At 45.9% G+C, this 21,004-nt stretch overlaps 3 protein-coding genes across 4 annotated transcripts in view; all 3 read left to right on the top strand.

Annotated features, from left to right (window-relative positions):
* Nucleotides 1-624: 624 nt before the first annotated feature.
* Nucleotides 625-7,260, top strand: wbp11 (WW domain binding protein 11). Of its 2 annotated transcripts, none has more exons than XM_076083913.1 (12): nucleotides 625-794; nucleotides 1,411-1,497; nucleotides 1,632-1,663; nucleotides 1,764-1,857; nucleotides 2,052-2,248; nucleotides 2,458-2,591; nucleotides 3,091-3,257; nucleotides 3,350-3,586; nucleotides 3,684-3,809; nucleotides 3,915-4,196; nucleotides 5,491-5,676; nucleotides 6,014-7,260. In XM_076083913.1, the coding sequence occupies exons 2-12, from the start codon at nucleotides 1,434-1,436 to the stop codon at nucleotides 6,694-6,696; spliced, it is 2,202 nt and encodes a 733-aa protein (XP_075940028.1). In that variant the 5' UTR covers nucleotides 625-794; nucleotides 1,411-1,433; the 3' UTR covers nucleotides 6,697-7,260. The 2 variants fall into 2 exon arrangements, with proteins under 2 accessions (XP_075940028.1, XP_075940036.1); XM_076083921.1 differs by lacking the exon at nucleotides 625-794 and adding an exon at nucleotides 871-1,053.
* A 230-nt stretch (nucleotides 7,261-7,490) lies between these two features.
* Nucleotides 7,491-11,436, top strand: ddx47 (DEAD (Asp-Glu-Ala-Asp) box polypeptide 47). The gene is made up of 12 exons (XM_076083901.1): nucleotides 7,491-7,647; nucleotides 7,841-7,934; nucleotides 8,196-8,384; nucleotides 8,475-8,546; nucleotides 8,651-8,769; nucleotides 8,985-9,056; nucleotides 9,194-9,310; nucleotides 9,420-9,566; nucleotides 10,416-10,553; nucleotides 10,644-10,714; nucleotides 10,804-10,933; nucleotides 11,019-11,436. Exons 1-12 carry the CDS (start codon nucleotides 7,528-7,530, stop codon nucleotides 11,256-11,258), a joined length of 1,509 nt encoding a protein of 502 aa, XP_075940016.1. The 5' UTR covers nucleotides 7,491-7,527; the 3' UTR covers nucleotides 11,259-11,436.
* A 258-nt stretch (nucleotides 11,437-11,694) lies between these two features.
* LOC142941796 (myosin-10-like) overlaps nucleotides 11,695-21,004 on the top strand; it is a 47,420-nt gene continuing 38,110 nt past the window's right edge. Inside the window, exons 1-3 of the mRNA XM_076083889.1 lie at nucleotides 11,695-12,226; nucleotides 13,327-13,704; nucleotides 18,494-18,650. Of these exons, the coding sequence (XP_075940004.1) occupies nucleotides 13,360-13,704; nucleotides 18,494-18,650 (502 nt within the window). The 5' untranslated portion in view covers nucleotides 11,695-12,226; nucleotides 13,327-13,359. The remainder of the gene's footprint in view (nucleotides 12,227-13,326; nucleotides 13,705-18,493; nucleotides 18,651-21,004) is intronic.

The raw sequence follows: 21,004 nt of genomic DNA, 5'->3' as shown, positions 1-21,004 counted from the left end.
TTAGAGTAAAATAGACGATAAATCAGGGTATGCTTTAGGGCGTGGTTACCTGGTGATTTAAATAACAATGTCGGTCTATAGTTTAGAAACAGATAAATTACAGAAATGTCTTTACCAAGTAAAAAAGTAATTTAAAATACTGTATTATTGGTCCATAATAGATCTATCAAACACATAATTAGTATGCATTGGCATCTTATTTGTAAGGTTCTTTTTTTTAATCATGGTGTCATATTGATATCGTTTTTGATTGGAGTCCGCCCATCTCTTCTTCTTGTAAACGTAGAATTTTCCCCCAAATAAAATTAACTATTAACTATTTTGTGTTGAACTCTTTGACTCTGTTTCTAAGATAGCAACTAATAAAAAATATATATTTGAAGACTTCTCAAGTGATCGGACACACACTAAAAGGTGTATTATTTTTTTATGTTTACATCTCTCTCGTGCAGTTCTATATTTTTAATATAAATGTATTGTTTTCTATTTTGTTGTTTCATGTATAGATACATGGTATTACAATGTTTAGTATAATCATATAACATGTATATTCATCTGAAGAAAAAGAAAACCACGGCGACCTTTTTGATGACGTCAAATTAGCCTCTTCCGCTCGTGCTCGCGGCAGTAAACATGGCGACTGGCTAAAGCAGTCCGTGCATGCATTCATTCCTGAAAGCTTTGGATTTCTCTTTCACAGCGTAACGTTACACAACACGTTTTACTTTACTTTTTGGTACGCAAAGGTGCGCGTGTGGGGCGTTAACGCTCTACGGACTTTTCTGGAATAAAAGGTAAAATTCAAATTTCGCTCCTCCTTCGCTGCTGTCGTTGCTAACGCGGCCCTAGCTACAAGTGCGAGCTAACGTCAACAGTTAGCCTAACGTTAGCATTTGCCAGCAAAATGCTGCATGGGCCGCCATGAGAAGATATAACTGTTATATATGTAGTTTAACCGGCTTTATTATGTTCGATAGCCACTTAAAACACCCGCTGTGTTTGAATACGTTGTATCTAACTCACAGAGAGAGAGACGTTAGATTGTCTTCGCTTGTACGTTAGTTATTTATAGTTACGTTGTTTAACTAACGTTCGCTAACATCACTATTAACATTATTCAACATAGCGCAACGTTACAATGTTTATTTTTCCTAATGTTATATTTACATTTACCTACAGTTTTACTAATAATACTTTTTAAATGTAATGTATGCAGAGGTAACAAGCATGTCATTAGTTAGTAGTAGTAAACGAAATTTAACGTAACGGACCATCCTCTCAAAGATGCTGTGAAACATCTGCCAGAGACATCTTTGAGTTGATTGTGAAATCCAAAATATGAGGTGAAGATGTGAATACTCAGCGGATACAGATGGTTAATTTCATTTTTTACATGTCATAACTGTGCAGGGTGAAAGAGAAGCACCGGCACGATGGGGAGACGTTCAACCTCCTCCACCAAGAGTGGGAAGTTCATGAACCCCACCGACCAGGCCAGTAAGTACCGACCATAACCAGCAGCTGGTTCCTCCGTACCGGCCTGCTGGATAACACCTGAAGAATGATCAACTCATTGTTTTCAAGTGCCAGAACAATAACTAGTGTACCCTTGTTCTCCACCTCTCTTACAGGAAAGGAGGCCAGGAAAAGGGAGTTAAAAAAGGTACGAGTGGTCTTTAAACATGTTCACTTTTCAATGTACTCTCTCTGGTGTTATTATTGTGTTAATAACATGTGGCTTCATTTGTTAATAACTGTGATAGAACAAGAAGCAGCGGATGATGGTGAGAGCTGCTGTGCTGAAGATGAAGGACCCCAGACAGATCATTAGAGACATGGAGAAGCTGGATGAGATGGGTGAGGGGGCTGAATGTGTCTGTTTCTGTCAAACTGCCTTTTGTATGTCTGTACATAGGTTTACTGTCCCTAAATATAAAGTTAGTTACTTTTATAAGATGTTCATATTTTTTATTTAAGGCTTTTTGGACTATTTCAACCTAAAGCTGCTGCTTTTGTTAAAATATGAAGCTTTTCTGTAACGCCTTCAACAGAGTTCAACCCAGTCCAGCAGCCCTTGCTGAATGAGAAAGTGCTGCGGGACAAGAGGAAGAAGCTACGCGAGACATTTGAGCGCATTGTCCGTCTCTACGAGAGAGAGAATCCCGAAACCTACAAGGAGCTACGCAAACTTGAGTTGGACTATGAGACCAAGCGAGGGCAGCTGGCTCTCTATTTTGATTCAGTCAAGGTGTGTTTATGTATATTTGTTTGGATTGGAAAAATTTGTTTTTAATCAATCTTGACTCATTGAGGAGCACGTTTGTGTCTTTTGTTTCATTTGCGGGAATTTGTACACAGTTTGTTGAGCCCCAACACTTCATCTTCTGGTTTCTTTACATTGCTTAGGCTTTGTGGTGACTCTATTTACTATCATGTGTTTTGTGTCCTCTTTTTCAGAATGCAGAGTCAGTGGAGGTTGACAGTATCCCTTTACCAGATATGCCTCATGCACCCTCCAATATCCACATCCAGGACATCCCACTACCGGGAGCTCAGCCCCCCTCCATACTGAAGAAAAACGTCTCTTTTGGGTAATTATTAACATGTGCATACCAGGCGACAAACTTCTGCTTCTGCCGAGTGAAGCCAACGCGGAACCGTCTTAAAACTTGCATTATCTCTCTTGACCAGCAGGGGGCGACTCCCCTGGTTGCAAAAAGAAGTCTGGTTGTATAGAAGTCTATGACAAAATTACTCTACTTCTCTCTTGATTTATTACCTCAGTAAACATTGTGAACATGAGTTTATGGTCTCACTCTCTAGTTTCAAGTCTTCTTCAATACAGCATGATGTTCATTTAGTAGATTATGATCCATTTAGAGTCAAATAGACCATAAAGACCGTTCATTGGTTGCAAAAAAAACCAACATGGTGCTAGCTGTAATCCAAGATGGCGACGGCTAAATCGCCAAACTCAAGGCTTCAAAACAGCAGTCCACAAACCAATGAGTTTAAGTAACACTGCTGAGTATTGCTCCGCCACTGAGGTAATTCTTTTTTTGTGCGAATTCTGTTTTATGCATCTCTCAGTAAAGGACCTCTGTCGGCATCTTCTGGACCGATTTTGGCAACAGTGCCAGGTGTGCCACGCTTACCTCCAGGGAAGAAGCCCCCTGGACCCCCACCCGGGCCCCCACCCCCACAGGTTCTGGCACTGTACGGCATTCCTGCTCGACGAGCTTATGGCACAGACACAGGTAACGCACAAACCCATAATGACTACATTTCTGAATGCTAATTTTCCGTTAATTGAATTGAATTCCTAATTTTTCTTTTTTTTCTTGAACAGAACCTTCCATTCCTGGTTTAGAAAAGGACTCTCCGATGGAGTTGGGAAGAGATCGGGACAGCGGCAGTGAGAGTGACAGAGATCGGGACGACGTGGACGACGACGAAAGCGACTCCGAGGAGGACAGCGAAGACGAGAGAGAGGAAGGAGGAGACGGAGACTTGAGGATGAGTGTGGACCGGCCCGATGATGAGAGGGAGAGGGAGGAGGACAGAGACAGAAATGAAAGACATGCTGGTGAGTGTTTAGAAATTGCTTTATTGTGTTTTTGCTTTAAGTTCTCAACTTATTCATATTTTGATGACTTACTTTTAACTACGTTTAATTACTTTAGGTCGCAGTGTACGATTCGCTGACATGCCTCCAGAGGCACTCCGTGAAGGGAAGAAGAAGAAGAAGAGGGTGGTGAAGAAGACCAAGGCCATTACCCCGCTGCAGGCTATGATGTTGAGGATGGCAGGTACTGTAGTATTCCAGTGTCTTTGCTCCATACTTGCTAAGCTAGCATACTTTAATTTCTATTTCTGATGACATGGTGCTGTATTTTTTAATTTTTTGTCTCCAGGTCAGGCAGTTCCTGAAGATGAAGAGGAGGAAGAGGTGGAGGAGGAATACACGGATGAATCGGGCGGCTCAGACATCGAGGACAGGGGACCACCCGGGGAAAACCCGCCCCACCTCCTGGCTAATCCGCGTCTACCCCCTCCTGCTGGACCGGTGGGACAGCAAGGGCCTCCACACCTGCAAGGTCCACCAATGACTGGGCCTCCACCACTGGGTCCACCCCCAGCTCCCCCCATGAGGCCTCCCGGTCCACCCTCTGGCCCGCCTCCAGGTCCACCACCAGGTTAGTTGCAACGGAAAACTATGCTCCAGCTCTGAACTCGATACCAGAATAAATCAGAATTTTAAAAAAATGTTATGCATCCACCTCGGGTTAGGTTTTCGGTTAGGTTTTCCGTCCCATTCTCGGGAATGCAATATCTCAGGAATGATTTTTACAAATTTGGCACAAAGTCCACTTGGACTAAAGGATGAACTGATTTGGATTTGTTTCATCAACGTCACCGGTGTCACATTTGGCTGAGACATGTATTTTGATAAACGTACACATTTTTATGCTGTCTATGGTTACGTACAGGCTAGCGCCTTTGCTTCTCTTCAACCTCACAGCCTGCGTGAGCAGCACGGCTGCAGCCGGTGAACTGCTGCAGCTCGTACGCGTGTGGTCTCCACACAGACAGATCATTTTCACTATTGTTTCTGTACCATGCATGTCACACCAAAAAAAAGGCGACGCACGCTGAATCTCTAGATGAGTCGCCCGCTGAGTCACCAAAGTACTACTTTGTAATTTGCAAGTGTCTTCATCATTTTAAGTGTTAATTGTAAAAATAATGTTCCTAGGCTGCTAACCCTCAATGATTCACATGATGGGGCAGGCTGCTCCTCACAAAACACATGTAATTCTGTACTTACTCATTTTCATTCTTATTCAGAGCCAATATTTTAAGATATGTTTCCTTAGATTGACAATAGAGTGAAACGAGTTAGAATCATGTTTTGAGTGGAGTAACCTTTATATTTTTGGAATACCGTGACATCAGTTCCTCACCACAACAAAAACTCAATAGTGAGATCAAATTTCAGGTCATATCGCCAACACCTCAAGGTCTCTGCAACTGGACTGGTTGGATGGATTTGATGGATGGATAGAATGTTTGTATTGTTCTGATAGTTGTAGCCTTCTTATAACTTTGAATCTAATATTAAAGGCTAGTGAACATTCTGTTTGTTTTACCGATGAGACTAAATGAAAAGAATGACAACTCGGCTTAAATGCATTTATTTGGTCTCATTTATGAATTATTTAACATGCGTATACGTTTTCAATAACAAATGCATAAAACAATTTCTTTTATTGATCAAACGTATATCTCTTTAAAATGCTTGGTTTGCCTTTTCAAGATGTTATAACGGGATGGGTAAATGGCAGAACAAATGGTCAGAACTGTTTGTTCTCAGGATTTCAAGATAAGGCCTGTAGTGAATTGGGTCACAGCGGTTTGTCATTTTTAAAAAGTGGGTCCGAGAAAAAAAGTTTGGGAAACCCTGTTTTAGATGATATATTCTGTCTTTAGGTGCTCCTCCGTTCCTGAGGCCTCCTGGTATGCCTGGAGGCCTGAGAGGTCCGATGCCTCGTCTTCTGCCTCCTGGACCTCCGCCAGGTCGGCCCCCGGGCCCCCCACCAGGCCCCCCTCCTGGCCTCCCACCGGGCCCCCCGCCACGAGGACCCCCTCCCAGACTCCCACTCCCTGCACCACCAGGTAGGCACATGTGTATGAAGGCACACATCTGTGTGTGTGGTGCATGCACATTTGTGTAGTACTTTAAATCCAAATGTAAACTGAGTGTGTGTATATGCTCTATATGTTCTTGTGTGTGCATGAACACATGCTGAATAAACGTGACACAAGAAAATATTTTAGTTATTTTATATGCCATCACAGCTCAGCTGCAGTGAAACTCAAACTGAGGCAGTAAAAATATACTTCTATACATCATTAAATATACTATATAAGCATACTTTATGTTTAAAATATGTGGAGTGGCGAAGAGGAATGTCAAACATTTCTCATTAAAATACACTGTGTCTTTTTGCAGGTATCCCGCCTCCTCCCCCAAGAGCAGGAGGGCCCCCGCGTCCACTTGCCCCACCACTCGCCCTCTTTCCTCCACCTCTCAACGCCAACGTGCTCAGTGCTCCTCCCAACATTGTCCAGCGACAAAAAGGCTCAGGATCCAACCCGGATGGTTCACAGGGCAACATGCCGCCCCCTTCCATGCCCATGCCTATGCCCATGCGACCGGGCGGCATGCAGATGCCTCCCCCCCCAGGTACAGCTGGCGCTCCGACGGGCGGCAATCCCCCCGGGCACCACCACGCGGCCACCATCGAAAAGCGACCCAACATCACCTCGGTCGCAGCAGCCGGAGGCAACCTGGCCGCGGGTGCCGGCTCCGGCGGAGCCACCATCTCCGCCAAACCTCAGATTATCAATCCGAAGACAGAGGTCACCCGCTTCGTGCCCACGGCGCTGAGGGTGCGCAGGGACAAGAGCGGAGGGATGCCCGGGGCAGGAGCTGGGCATCATGACAAAAGAGGTCACGGAGGAAGGAGGGGAGATGACGGCATGGGAGGTGGACATGGGCAGAAACAGCAGGCAACGGCTGCTTCGATGGGCTTTGTCCAGCAAGTCCAGATGGGTGCTGTGTCTCAGTCCAACATGAAGACTAAAGACCAGATGTATGAAGCCTTTATGAGGGAGATGGAGGGACTTCTCTGAGACTCGGGAGGGTATTTGTGGTGGATGTTCAGTGGGGTTCAAAGGTGTATTTGTTTTCTGTGCAGAGTGCTAGAGGTAGCTGTCTTCAAGGCAGTCAGCTAGATTAGTTTATTTTCAGTAAACCAAGGAAAGTCTGCTACACTCAGCACTGGTCTCCATCTTCATTTGATTTGGATTTGTAATTTGTTGTATCAAAACGAATGTGAATTCGTTTAGTAAGAAATCTGATTATACATGAAATTGTCATTTTTTTTTAAATTGGTTGCTATTAAGGCCCGACTCATAAAAAGAACACTATTCTCTGCTATGAAAACATTGTCTGCCGGAGACTACCTGTGCTTTTTGTCCTCCATTTTCAGTCCATTTTTTTTCTTACAACTGGCATTTTCTTCCGGCCAACTGTTTGTGTTTTGCCATGACCAGAAAAAGCATTTTGTATGATTGTTATTTTATCTCCGAAACATGTTGGACATCGAAATAAAGGTGTGGAACGTTTGTCAACCACCGACAAAATACATGTCTGAAACGATTTGATCTGCAGCGAAATAAATACTTTTTACCTCATCCTTCAGTGTGACATGATACAGGAGACAATACATGCAACACATGGATAACATAATTACACATATTTTAGCAATTATTGTCTGGATGCTGTATATCTGGGAAAGATTTCCCTAAATTCCACCAGTCAGTAATTTAATATTCCTAATGATTTTGTGGCGCCTTAAGTGTGTGCGTGTAAGAACAACAAATCCCATCATCCAGTGCGGCTTCAGCTCGATTTTTCGCATCTGCGCATTCCGGGGCTGACAACACGTTGGGACTAAAAGCATGGCGGACGACGCTGTGGAAAGCGTGAAGCCAAACACAGACGAAACACTCCAAATTTCGAGGAGCGAGGATGTTGACAGCGGCGAAAACAAGGAGGCAGTGAAGACCTTCAAGGATTTGGTAGGTTCACCTCGCAGAGACGCCATTTTATCAACAAAAACAAGCAGCAGCATTGAGCTAGCTAAACTAAGCTAGTAGCAGCTGCACTTGTATTTTAATTAAATACCTGTTATCTGACGACGCTGTGATTTGGTAGCAAAACATTGTCGGCAACTTTCAACGGTCTCTGCTCTGTGTCTTCTCCGTCCACCAGGGTGTTACCGAGGTTCTCTGTGAGTCGTGTGAACAGCTAGGATGGAAGACGCCAACAAAGATCCAGATAGAAGCTATACCTCTAGCCCTGCAAGGTGAGTGATCCCAGAGCCTCTTTCTGTCTACGGTCTCCATCAGGAGAGGCTGCTGCCAGTGCCACTTTGTGTGTGTGTGTGTGTGTGTGTGTGTGTGTGTGTGTTTTCAAACATGCTTACCCTCAAAACCAGTGGTGGAAGAAGCATTCAGATCTGTTACATAAGAGCAACAGTACCTAGTATATCACTAAATTGTGCTTAGGTTGTTTTCTTCCACCGCTCAATACACATAACTTCTATAACATCTGTCTGTACCTGCAGGGAAAGACATCATCGGCCTGGCGGAGACTGGTTCCGGAAAGACGGGTGCCTTCGCTCTGCCCATCCTGCAGTCCCTGCTGGGTTCGCCCCAGAGGCTCCACACCCTCGTCCTCACCCCCACCAGGGAGCTGGCCTTTCAGATCGCCGAGCAGTTTGAGGCCCTGGGCTCCAGCATCGGTGTTAAGTGTGGTGAGTGTCCATTCGCGGTTAATGACCGGTTTTGCAATGAGGCCGATCACTTTCTGTGGTTCTGTTCCTAAAGCTTCTTTTCTGTTGCAGCTGTCATAGTCGGAGGAATCGACATGATGTCCCAGTCACTGGTGTTGGCTAAAAAACCGCACATAGTTATTGGTAAGATCAAAAATCAAACAGTCTTAAGCTGTATCGCATCACAATTTAAACCGATTTTTTTTGTTTTAGCATCAATGTGATGAAGTGAACCAAATATGTTACAGCCACACCTGGTCGGTTGATCGACCACATGGAGAACACAAAGGGCTTCTCCCTACGAGCGCTGAAGTTCCTGGTCATGGACGAAGCAGACAGAATCCTCAACATGGACTTTGAGACTGAGGTGAGTTATTGATGTCTGTGCTACTGTTTCCCCCTGCAGTGTGACACTATGAGGCATTGTAATTATGCAGTATGTTTTCCTGTCCGTCCGCCCATTCTCGTGAATGCAATATCTCAGGAACGCCTGGAGGGAATTACATTAAGTCTGTCAAACATCCATTCAACCCCGAGTCGGTATTTAAAGTTCCTTAAAGCCTGTTTTCTTTCTTTTGTCAGGTGGATAAAATCTTAAAGGTGATTCCCAGAGATCGGCGCACCTACTTGTTCTCTGCCACCATGACCAAAAAGGTAGAAATAAACACTGATCAATACTGAGCAGCATGTGACCCCTAGTGTTTACCGTGCTGAAAACTAATGTGCAGACCACCACTTGTGGAGCCGACTTCGCTTTTCTCTTTCACTGACATTCTTTCATTTGGCTACAGGTCCAGAAGCTACAGAGAGCAGCTCTGAAAGATCCTGTGAAGTGTATGGTGTCCACCAAGTACTCTACCGTAGAGAAACTACAGCAGTATTACGTCTTCATACCATCGAAGTACAAGGTACGGCACATTCTGCTTTCATGTTTTAATGTCTGACACCCCATTCCACATGCTGGGCATCCGCTGAACGTCACACTCCCGTTATAATTGTGTGTGTGTTCTCTGGCAGGACTGTTACCTGGTGTCCATCCTGAACGAGCTGGCCGGCAACGCATTCATGATTTTCTGCAGCACGTGTAACAATGCCCAGCGGGTGGCGCTGTTGTTAAGGAACCTCGGCATCACTGCCATCCCTCTTCACGGCCAGATGAGTCAGGTAGACCTTCAAACACACACACACAGCCTTTTTTCATAACTCAGACCAATCCATGCAAACATTTGTCATCGATGATGATGTAATGCAATGGTTTGACAACAGAAGGACGGTGTTGCACAAGTACCTTTTTTGCATGCTCTGCTTCTCGCTGTTTGATGAAGCTTGAAGAATGTTGCCGAGTCTTTTCTTCTTCCAAACGCAATCGTTCATTCACTAGTTGCCAACACTAGTGGAGAGCTGTCCTCTGCACTGCTCGCAGCATACAGTAGAAGTCTTTTACAATGTTTAATTGATGAATCGATTAGTCAATCGATAGAAAATGAAACTATTTTGATGGCTTATCAAACATGTTGGTTTGTTTTGTTCAAGCTGACATTCTATAGACGATGAATCAAGAATTGTTTTTTTAGGGATGAAGAGTCTTTGTGTAACCTAAACATCAACAGATCATCAGGTCTACCATAAGCTGATGAGTCATGTTCGAAGCAGTTGTTAAACTACATTTACATTATCTGTCACAGTAGAGATCTTTTCTGACGAGGACAAACACCGGCCCTTTACTCATCCTTTTTACAGCCATTGTGTGAATGTCGAGTAGCTTTGGCTCTCTTTAGGCTGGTAGAACAGCGCCCTCTTCTGGTTTGGTGCCGTACAGTAATGCAACTTTACAAACTTTACCAAATCTGACATGAGAGCACAGAGTGTGTGTGCATGCTGGTACAGCCAAACCATAAGGCAACGTTTCTACATTATTTATATGGTGCATATTTATACTCTCACATGCTGCAATGAGCCTTTTAAAGGAAAAGCCAAATTTACTCTCTGGATCTTCCTCCATCTGTTGCTCAGAACAAACGTCTTGGAGCGCTGAACAAGTTCAAGTCTAAGTCTCGGTCGGTGCTGCTGGCGACGGACGTGGCGTCCAGAGGACTGGACATTCCTCATGTCGACTGCGTCATCAACTACGACATCCCCACCCACTCCAAGGTGCGTAGGCGCTGGTGTTCAGCACTGCCAGTTTGTTTGATGGTTTCATGAGTTTGAGTGGATTTTGATCGGATCTGTCTGCCCTCATAGGACTACATCCATAGAGTCGGACGAACAGCCAGAGCAGGCCGAGCTGGGAAATCCATCACTTTTGTCACTCAGTAAGAACGTGTTCTCCGCTGTTGTTTTTCGAATGCGTTGCAAAAAAAAAAAAACGACTGGATCAAACTGACACGTTGTGTTCCCTCAGATATGACGTGGAGCTTTTCCAGCGGATCGAAAGCCTGATTGGGAAGAAGCTTCCTGCCTTCCCTACCCAGGAGGATGAGGTGATGATGTTGGTGGAGAGGGTGAGCGAGGCCCAGAGGTTTGCCAGGCTGGTGAGTCGTCAGGGGAGGATTGGGAACCACTGAAAGATGGATGTCATATCTGGATTGTATATTGAAAAAAAACTGTCTTCCTCAGGAAATGAAGGAGCAAGGTGAGAAAAGGAAAAGGCCCAGAGGAGGAGATGCAGACCAGGATGACACAGAACAAGCAAGCGGTGTGAGGAAGAAAGTGAGAGGAGGAGATGGAGGAGGAGGGAGAGGAGGAGGGGGAGGCAGAGGAGGAGGGGGGAGAGGAGGAGGAGGGAGAGGAGGAGGGGGAGGAGATGGAGGGGGGATGAAGAAGAGAGGTGGAGCAGCCTGGAGAGGAGGACACTGAAGCCTCCTCCATAAACTGATTGTACATAACAATACAATGCCTTTCTTGTTTTTGGATGTAAAACTTCATGACGTCAACATATTTCCCAGCATTTGGTATACCAGCTATTTAATTACATGCTTCTCCTGCCCCTCTGAGATTTTCCCATTTGTAATAAAATGCCAGTGTAAAAACCAAAGCTTTTGTTTGTGGTAGAGTGGTGTACGATTGCCAGACTTTTTTAACAAAGGTTTTTTTTAAATTGTTAAATGACATTTTGTTGAGAATGAAAACGTGTGAGGTACGTATTTTTTTAAACTTACTTGTAATGCAGGTAAGCAACAGTTGCAATATCGATCATCATTGCATGCATGTCATTGGTTTACAGATCGGAGGGTTGGTTTCTCTCAGCCAATGACGGAGAGGAGGGGGGGGGGGGACCGGGGGACCGCAAAGTGAAAGCCCAATTGTCTCTGCGCTGCATCCAGTGGGTGTGTGCAATTCATAGATATTTTTGGGATAGATTTTTTTTTTTTTGAAAAAGCTTTTACTAAAGCACAATGTCCTCGTCCAATTCGTCATCAACGTGTTTTAATTCGTGAGTTAAAAGAGACCGTGACACACACACACCGATCCACATTTCTGCTCCAGTGAGTCATCTCGGAGGCAGTCAGTGTGGCGTATTGATCTGCTCGGTCCGTCTCTATGTGAGCTCAGTCCGTTGTAGGCGGGAGCAAGCAACTGTCCGAGTCCGCTCCGGTGAGGAGGGGCCCCAGTGTGGAGGCAGTAGCTCTGTGTGGAGGCAGCACACTGTGCATGTGGCGCATACCGGAGCCCCTGTTACGTGCCTGCGGTTCATTCAGTTGTGGAGCAGCTAGTCGCACACGGGGGTCGCATCGTCGTCGTCCGGAGGAGAGATCTGACTGCTTGGTGAACAGGATCGGACTGCTGCTTCGCTGACTAACGACACACACACACACACACACCAGGTACATTAACTGTTATGAAGCTGCGGTGGGGGTGATGTGGGTTACCCTAGAAACTAAGTTTTGACTATAACGGTAGTCATTATTTAGGAAACATTAACTAAGACTCTACTTTTAAATGTGAGGAACCTTGCTGACCGCTTTCCCCACCTATGTTAGGTAAGACTGAAACTCTTTAATAGATAACAGAATAAGTGCTATTTAGCTGCGTTAAGCTATAGTTTAATGAGTAACGTCACACTTTTATTTGTGTTAAACATTGCTGCAGATAGTATTAATATATATATATTTTTAAAGGACTGAAGTTAATTGTTTTTGTTTATCATAACGGTCGTTCTGCCGGTGATAACTGGACTTTTAGCTGACGTTATTTGCCGTTATAACATAATGTACCGTGTCGTGCGCATTCCGGTTAACGTCACTAGTTTGGCTAACGTTACATTAGTTTGCTAACGCTATGTCAGTTGCGCAGGTTCAGCTTAAAATACCGCAGATATTAGCCTAATATTGGTAAACCGGACCACAGGAGCGACTTAACCCCCACACTGCGGGTTTCTGTTTCTGTGCTTTGTGCTTTTATCCGCTAAATAAGCTCCGTCTGTACAGGCGCGCGCAGGTTGTAGCCTATCTGAACTACGGTGGTTTATTTTCTGTACCGCAAGCTCTCTGGAAGAAGACGTGGTGAGGTGCCATTCACGACGTCGCTCCCTCCCGCTGCATCTGCTGCGAGAGCGGTGAAGCCTACGCACTATGCGCATTGGACCGTCAGACCTACACCCACACCTAGAGTGCAGTCTAACTTTTAACTTGTGCCACCGTCTATCACCAGTCATGCTCTGAACTGGATGCACTGTGTCCTGTGCATTTGCTACTTTGTTACTCCAGGAGTTTTATTATATAAATTCATGCCTTCTATCACACAGAATGATCTGTCTGTAATGTGTCTGTAATACAGTTGTTAAATATGTATAATAGAGTGTCGTTACAAAAGGAAATCATAAGTGCACAAAGAGTGATAAAGGGCGCATGAGGTGTTTCTGATGTTTCATATCCTACCTGTGATGTCTAAGGTGTACCAATCCCTGCACCCCTGTCTGTTCCAGGTGGCCACATTGCTCTGGTAAAGCCCAGGTAAGATGTCTCATCGGAGTGGGCAAGAGGACCCGGAGCGGTACCTGTTCGTGGACCGGGCTGTGGTTTACAACCCAGCCACGCAGGCCGACTGGACGGCCAAGAAGCTGGTGTGGATACCCTCGGAGCGCAATGGCTTCGAGGCGGCCAGCATCCGGGAGGAGCGCGGCGACGAGGTGCTGCTGGAGCTGGCCGAGAACGGCAAGAAGGCGGTGGTCAACAAGGACGACATCCAGAAGATGAACCCGCCCAAGTTCAGCAAGGTGGAGGACATGGCCGAGCTCACCTGTCTGAACGAGGCGTCGGTGCTGCACAACCTGAAGGACCGCTACTACTCTGGGCTCATATACGTGAGTGACTTAGACCTGGATCCTTCAAAGAGCGTCTTCTGTAACGGTTTCTGCTCTCCACACAGGGTTAATGATTAACCTTAAAAACTCACAGATCCTCTCACAGCTGTAGATTGAATTTCACCCCTAGTTGTTATAATAAAAAAAAAAAATGATGGGCAGTATTTCTGCTTGTGTGCCCACTAGTCTTAACTTTTAGCCGTCTGTCTTTGGCACTCTTGTGTCAAAATTGAGATCTGATATTAGTTATTTGTCAGGGGACAGAGAGGGCATTGAGCTTTCTGCTGTTCTGTACGAATCCCGACCAAACACATGACCACGCAGCATGCGTGACAGACCTTGCTTGTCTTTTAACCATTGCCAGACTTTCACCTCCACTTGATCGTCTGTCTTTAGTGCCTCTGGGTTACAGACCATTACCCCCCCCCCCCCCCCACACACACAGCTTCTCCCTCACCTAAGCCAGAGGCAGGCCTCTGCCATAAACACTACTGCTCTCTGTTTGTTTGTCCTGCTCTGTGCCCCGACCGGTGGACCGTGTGTGATCCCAGAGATGTCTTGATCTCTCTCTCTCTCTCTCTCTCTCTCTCTCTCTCTCTCTCTCTCTCTCTCTCTCTCTCTCTCTCTCTCTTTCGTGACAGTCCGACTGTTGAAAACTAAACACTGTTTTGCCCCAAATGCAGCATCTTTAAGCCTTGAAATTTTCGATACACACTAATTCAGATACATATGAAAATGCTGTTTACGTGCTGAAGCGTTGTCACTGTCTACAAGTTGACCATCAGTTGACTGAGCCAGTTGCTACAACCCAGATCACAAGACAACCATACGGTAAATCAGTGTTTTAAAAGCTCAGTCCCCCCCATACACATGTCAGTACAAGACCAACGTTTTTAAATGTATTCAGCTTGTGGAGTAGTTCGGTAAAGCTCTGGCATCTGTGGTCCAAAATGTAATCCAACACAAACACGGTTCAGTGTCTCATTTTTTAATTACACATCTGCATTTATCACAGTCAACGTTTGCAGCGTTCCGTATCGCAGCGTTGCCACCGGCCCCAGAATCCAATTTCACTACAGATGGAGCTGCTCTGTGATGTTCTAGTTGTGATCCTGACCCAGTTAGTGACATGTTTTCCACGAATAGAACGTGGGTTGGTTCATACCTGAGACGGGGACTGCAGAGGGAATTGTAGAATTTATAATTTATCTTCTTCACGAGACATAAAATAACCTCACCGCTGTCTCTCAGATGAAGTCCATCCCAGTTCCCTCCTCTTCATCTTCTCTCTAATACCATAGTGTCACCGTTTCTTCTCTTTTGGTGGTTCAGAACTGGCTTTGGAGCTTCGTGATTCACCCCTTGGCTAAGAGAAATTGAAAACATGTGTCCGACGGGGTTGGTTTTCTATCAGGAAGAGAATCTCCCTATTCAGCTGGCTCTTACAAGAAGAACCCCCCCCCCCCCCCCCCATGCTCTAAAAGTTTTCCAGTGAATTTGACTTACAGAGCTCAGCTACATCTACTGCAGACATAATATAATGGCTCCCCCAGGCTGTGTTCTTCGTTGAAGGTGGTTGGGAAGACTTCATGTCTGAATCACAACGTGATCCGCATCTGTTAAGTCAGCCCGTTGAGCCCCATTTAATCGTAGCAGCTTCAGCTATCTGTGAGGTGGTGAATCACAGGGCTAATAACCAGCAATGCTACAACGCCAGGCTACGCCACGCCAGCGGGGGCCACAAGCGGGCCTTTGTGTCGTTGGATAAGCCTCAGCTGCTCGAAAGCCTCAGCATTCTTCCATGTCGGAAAGATTGTCCGTCCGTCTGTCTGTCTGTCTCCTGCCGGCCCGCCCACATCAGCTCTGCTGCTGCTCGGCGTCCGTCATGTCCTCACCACCTCTCCTCTCCTGTTCCCACACTCGCTGTGCTTCTCTCCTCTTCCCTGCCTCACTGGTCCTGGACAATAATGACATGGACTTTGTGGCAAACAACAATCATTCTCAGAACCCTGCGGAGAGAGTTTTTACATGTTTGAATTAAAGCCACATGTGGTGTCTCCTTCTGCTGGACGTTTCCAGGACCCCGATGTAACCTTTGACATTCTGTTTGCCAAACACAAGCATGTAAGACTCGAATCTAAACTCCTTCTGATTCACACTGCATTTGAATGAACTGCACTGCAGTACACGTTTTGACGGCCCCCAACCGCTCTAAAATTCAGCAAGCAAGAATTTCCAACTTGTTAAAGCTGGGAGAACAGCAGGTGTCCTGCTGCTGTCACTGTGATTTAATACCACGCATTTCGGGGTATTGATCGTATTTCAAAGCCCTGGCGGAAGTATTCGCAAGCTCCGTTATGAAATCACCAGAGTGAACCGGGGTCAAGGTCTCCTCACACAGATCAACGGCGCCCAGAGAGCCCGTCTCCAGCCTCCACGTATAGGCACGCTGCCTGACTGATCAGCGATGGCAGATGGAGTCGGCTGTTGTGTCTGCTGTTGCCCGTGTGATGCTCAGCTGTTACTAGGCCACGGCATCCCCTCCCCTGGGTCTGATTTCACAGTGGAAATATCACCTTCTCTTTCCTGGACCGGGCCAGGCCCGTCGGTTTGGCAGGCGGCGTACGTGGAGTTAGCCGTATGCTCTGCTAGCTGGCAACAGCGGTAGTAAATGTTATTTATGCTGCATTGATCCTGCAGGAGATTTAACAATAACTCCTGCAAGGGAAGCGCCAGCAGCCCGACAACAAGCATGTGGAAAGTATTGAATTATTCTATTTTGAGGCTGTTTTTATTTGATTGGTGGAATAATAAGGGACCTCTAGCTTAAGGTAAAAGTCAAATTCAACCGCTGTTGTTATTTTTAGAGATGAGATTATAATTCTCTGGCAATGAAAATAAATAAAACCCTGACGCTCCACTTCAACTCTGGAGGCTACTAAGCGCCTCTGCGCCGGTTCGTGCATCATCATCATCATCATACACATATAGACGTGATGCAGCAAACTACAATGACCCCTTCAATCCTTTAGCCCGCCTGAGACGGTCCACATTGGACCTGTGGTCCAGCTATCTCTCTCTACAGCCTCCCCAGCTGAGAACAGAACACACCCCCTATTTATAGCAGCTCCAGTTTCCAGATAAGGGGGAAATAAATGTTTCATTGGACTCGAAAAAAGAGAGTGGAGAGTTAGAATTTCAGCTCTCTGTCTCTGTCTCTGTCTCTCTCTCCTCCCCTCAGGTTGGGAGCAATTTACAGGAGGGCTGAGAAGGTGGTTCACTGTTTGTTGCACCGCTGCCTCTCTGCCGGATTGGCACCTGAGGGAGCTCTGTCAGCCGAATCGTCACTCTCCATTTCAGTCTGCGTTCTTTTTTTTCTTTTTTTTCGTCTGTGTCAGCGGTACCGGGCATCAGTTGCTCGGTGCTGACTGAGGGCCCTACCTGAGCTGTTATGTTAACGGTTACAATACGCCGTCTGCTCTCTGGGCCCGCTGTGTGAATCTATGGCTGCCGAGTCACTCGTGGCAGGGCTCCCCCGCTCGGCCTTGGATGTAGTTTTAATCGCGAAGCAGATGTCACAATCTTTGATGCTTTAATAAGAACAGATCACCGCAGGACATCTAAATATTCCATCTGTTTTTGACTTTGTGATGGTATGATGCCAGTCTTTGGCAGCGGGAGTAACAAGGAGAGGATAGCAGAATAGACAGCTCTTGAAGCTCAAAGCTCCTTGAAACAGAGGCTCGCTGGTTCATCACAGACTGCAGCCCGTAGAGAACATGTGCCTTCCGTGATCTCCAAGAGCCATGCTGGCAGTCGACTTTTGACCTCATCGCTGAACAGTTTACGGACAATGCTTCTAATTGTCCTTTTCTTAAACAGTTTAGCTTTGAAGTGCAAGTGTTCCTCGTAAAATCATGTCACTGTAGAGCGCACGCACGGCCCCAGAAGAAGACGGAACAAACAAACATGTCTGTCACTCTGACCTCCGCCACAGCTGCCTCCACGATATCTTCTCACAGCGAATAGATGTTTGCTGCTCTATTACTGCTCATTTTGAATTCAGCACCTTTAAGGTTTTCTCTTAATAAGCAAAGCACTGAGTAGCTAGTTAGTACGTACAAGATGGGCCTTTGCACAGGCCTCTAGGATTAGCCTAACATGCCGATGATTAAAGTAAGCAGCTCTTTCTCTGTGTTGTCTGTAGAGGGAATGCAAAGCCCCGACAGCATCTGCAGAATGAGAGAGAACCGCCTGCAGCGTAGTCGAGAAGCGTTACCATACCACACACACACTCTCTGGGGAGAAATCTCCTAATTACACGAATGCACGAGTCTTCATAATATTCATACACTCTTTGTTCACATTGTGTCGTGCCGTGTTTGATTTGAACACTCTTATTAGGACTCTTATTGTTGCTGCACAGGAGACGAGAGTCTGTTCAGTGTTTCACTTATAGTCTGACTCTCTAATCAGTCTGGTCTATATCTACAGTATCTGCATGACCATTATGATGATGTAAGCTCCTAAAAAATGGGCCTTGCTTCACTGATAGTATGCAGACTTGATGATTTAAACAGATAGAAACTTGCATGCTCCCTTTTTAGTTGTTTTCTCTTGATATCCACTTCAGGTTCTGGTTCATTTAGCCTGTTTCAAGCAGGATTTGAATAGCCACGGCATATAGTTTTTTTATATTTCTGGAATATATAGATATTCAAATGTTGAGCTGCAAGCCTCTCTTTTGTTCCTGACTGTGTATTAATCTGTTTTGTATGTTTGATTGCAGACATACTCGGGCCTATTCTGTGTGGTTATCAACCCCTACAAGAACCTGCCCATCTATTCAGAGAACATCATTGAGATGTACAGAGGGAAGAAGAGGCACGAGATGCCGCCACACATCTATGCCATCTCTGAGGCGGCGTACCGCTGCATGCTTCAAGGTATGACGGACAGTTGTTTTCCTCCGATTGACCCTTTTTTTTATCTTGCTTCTGTAAAGCTCCACACTACAAATTATTGGTCTTAATTGACAGGATTATGAAAATCTTGTGTCACGATGATCGTCCATGTTGTGAATTATAGCGTTTCACACTGCCACCTCATGAAATATTAGAAGTATTAAGTAACCTTTCAGTTGTCGTCATCTCCAGAGAGACACAAACAGACTTCGACTGGTGCCGTCGGGTGCAGTTAAGCTGGAGACTGAGGCGAGTTGTTTTTTTTACGCAAGTGTGTGTTCGTTGAGCCGGGAGTTTAGCTCACTTGCAGGCAGCATGGGGTTCGGCTGCATAGCCCAGGAGATTAGTGTGTGAAGACAGTGTGTGAAAGGTCACAAGGTCAGAGAGGATGTGACATCATCGATTACGTCTGAGAGGTCCGCGTTCATCGAAGGGGGCCATGTAGAAGACTCGCTTGTCTGACAGGGGTTTCCAGCTGTGTCACCGGTGTCCTTTGGTTAATTGGTAATTGCATTCTATTTAGAGGCTGTTCATCATCATCATCAGCACCGCAAAGGATTTAGGACTGAAGTGTAAAGTTGCATTGTTCATACCAAACTTGTTTTCAATATTATTGGCAAGTGTTATTCTTATGTAACTCTCTGGCTCTGTTCACGTTCAGATACAAGTTCAATTCACAGCGAGCGACGTGGTTCTTTAAGAGCAGTAGATTTGTGCAGCTCTACATCCCGTGTTAGTGTTTGCTCACGAAGAGACATTATAATGCTGGTGCACTCCTGTAGCGGTGGTCTAAGCACGGTGTATCATCATATGCTGCCCGCTGAGATGGACGACAGCATCTCTCTCTGCTTCAGATATGAGTAATGTGCTGCAGGTGGCGAGGGTGAGATCTAAAAAGCTCCTGATAGCGTGGGTGGTGAGAGGTTTTTCTGTGGGAGCTGATGCCCTGGTACAAAGGGAAGAGAGAGAAGCACACCCAGAGAGAGAGACAGATGAGCAGGCGAAGAGAGACGACAGGTTCAACCATTGTCAGCATTGTTTGTCATTAACTGGACCTGCTGCACAGTATATATATATAGAGAGACTTGTCTTCTTCATCCTGTGCACACATTGCAAACCTGGTCCATGCCACAAACTGCAGTTGTTTCATACTCAAAGTTTTAGTCTGTTTACAGTTTATAATAGAAGCACAAGTCAAGTCATCCACCCTGATGAAGGCAAGATAGCCAGTATATATATATAAGAGTTGTGTAACGTGTATTGAAGCGTGCTCTAGTCTGCACCTCGCTGTGTGTGCATTGTTAAGATTTGAACGTGTTGTCAAAGTAAAGACTCGCAACAAACAGGACGGTGACCCACTTTGGGTCTGACTAATTGTGTTTGAGTGTCTGATGTAGAAGAACCGCTGTAATAAGCACAATCGTTATCACAGTCTGTCAGTGTTTGGACAGCTTTAACCTCTCTGCTGTGTGCCATCACTGTCAAACCTCGAAAAACAACAGCTTCAGCTTCTCCCTTTTGTTTCTCAGGGATTTGATTCTTTAAATAGCCTGTTTTGCCGATGTTACCCGTGGCTTGATGTGACATTGTCACTGATTGTCTGGTCGACCTCCGCAGCTGTAAAGCTCCAGAGTTTGCGTGTCTGACCGGTGTGCTGGAGGCTCCCTGTCATTACTCGCCCTCAGGCTGTTTTCTGGGCTCCGGTCTGAGACTTCGACTGGAGCCCCGGGGTGAGCAGGGCCGGAGCGGGGACCACGTGTCACATATAGCACTCCTTTCACCCTATTATCACAATGCGAGATGTTGGCCTGGATATGGGACACCTCTCTTGTGCCACCATTCTTCTCCCCGACCCCCTTTCTCCCCCCCCCCCCCCTGTCGCCGGTGTTCATTCTCTGACTGCTGGAGAGAGCCGAGCAGCCTGTGGAATGAGGTCATCACCGTCCCAGTTCCAGTTCCAGTTTTAAATCCTACGAGCTGAGTCACCGTCGCAGTCGTCCGAGCACCCCTAACCCCCGAGCAGGGGTGCGTCACCGTCGATACCTGTGTGTGTGTGTGTGTGTGTGTCTAATCTGTGTGTGCGACCAAAATAACCTCCCCCCTGGGACCTCAAATAGAGGTGTCGCTTGGTGAGTGACGGTGTTTGAGGCGGCAGCAGTGAGAGACTTCAGTGCGTGTTGTTGACTGAGCGTCCTTCAGTCTGTTTAGTGTGGCTAATGTCCTGTTCAGGGTGAGAAAAGCTGCGTCGTTTAACTCTCCACAGCGATTGTAAATTATTACGGATCTCCTACCGTTTGATAATTGCTTCCTTTCTTCTCTCGGTGACTAGAGCAGCT

The sequence above is a fragment of the Anarhichas minor genome, unplaced genomic scaffold (assembly GCF_050575085.1).
Source record: "Anarhichas minor isolate MPS153535 unplaced genomic scaffold, ASM5057508v1 ptg000007l, whole genome shotgun sequence".
NCBI classification, from domain to species: Eukaryota; Metazoa; Chordata; class Actinopteri; order Perciformes; family Anarhichadidae; genus Anarhichas; species Anarhichas minor.
This window is presented reverse-complemented; position numbering and strand designations above follow the sequence as displayed.

Bases quoted from the DNA above. Each gene is read 5' to 3' on its own strand.
- wbp11 (XM_076083913.1), top strand. From the start codon at position 1,434: ATGGGGAGACGTTCAACCTCCTCCACCAAGAGTGGGAAGTTCATGAAC. The intron at 1,664-1,763 runs GTACGAGTGGTC...TAACTGTGATAG, and splicing joins GGAAAAGGGAGTTAAAAAAG to AACAAGAAGCAGCGGATGAT. The intron at 4,197-5,490 runs GTTAGTTGCAAC...TTCTGTCTTTAG, and splicing joins GCCTCCAGGTCCACCACCAG to GTGCTCCTCCGTTCCTGAGG.
- ddx47 (XM_076083901.1), top strand. From the start codon at position 7,528: ATGGCGGACGACGCTGTGGAAAGCGTGAAGCCAAACACAGACGAAACA. The intron at 8,385-8,474 runs GTGAGTGTCCAT...TTTCTGTTGCAG, and splicing joins CAGCATCGGTGTTAAGTGTG to CTGTCATAGTCGGAGGAATC. The intron at 9,057-9,193 runs GTAGAAATAAAC...ATTTGGCTACAG, and splicing joins CTGCCACCATGACCAAAAAG to GTCCAGAAGCTACAGAGAGC.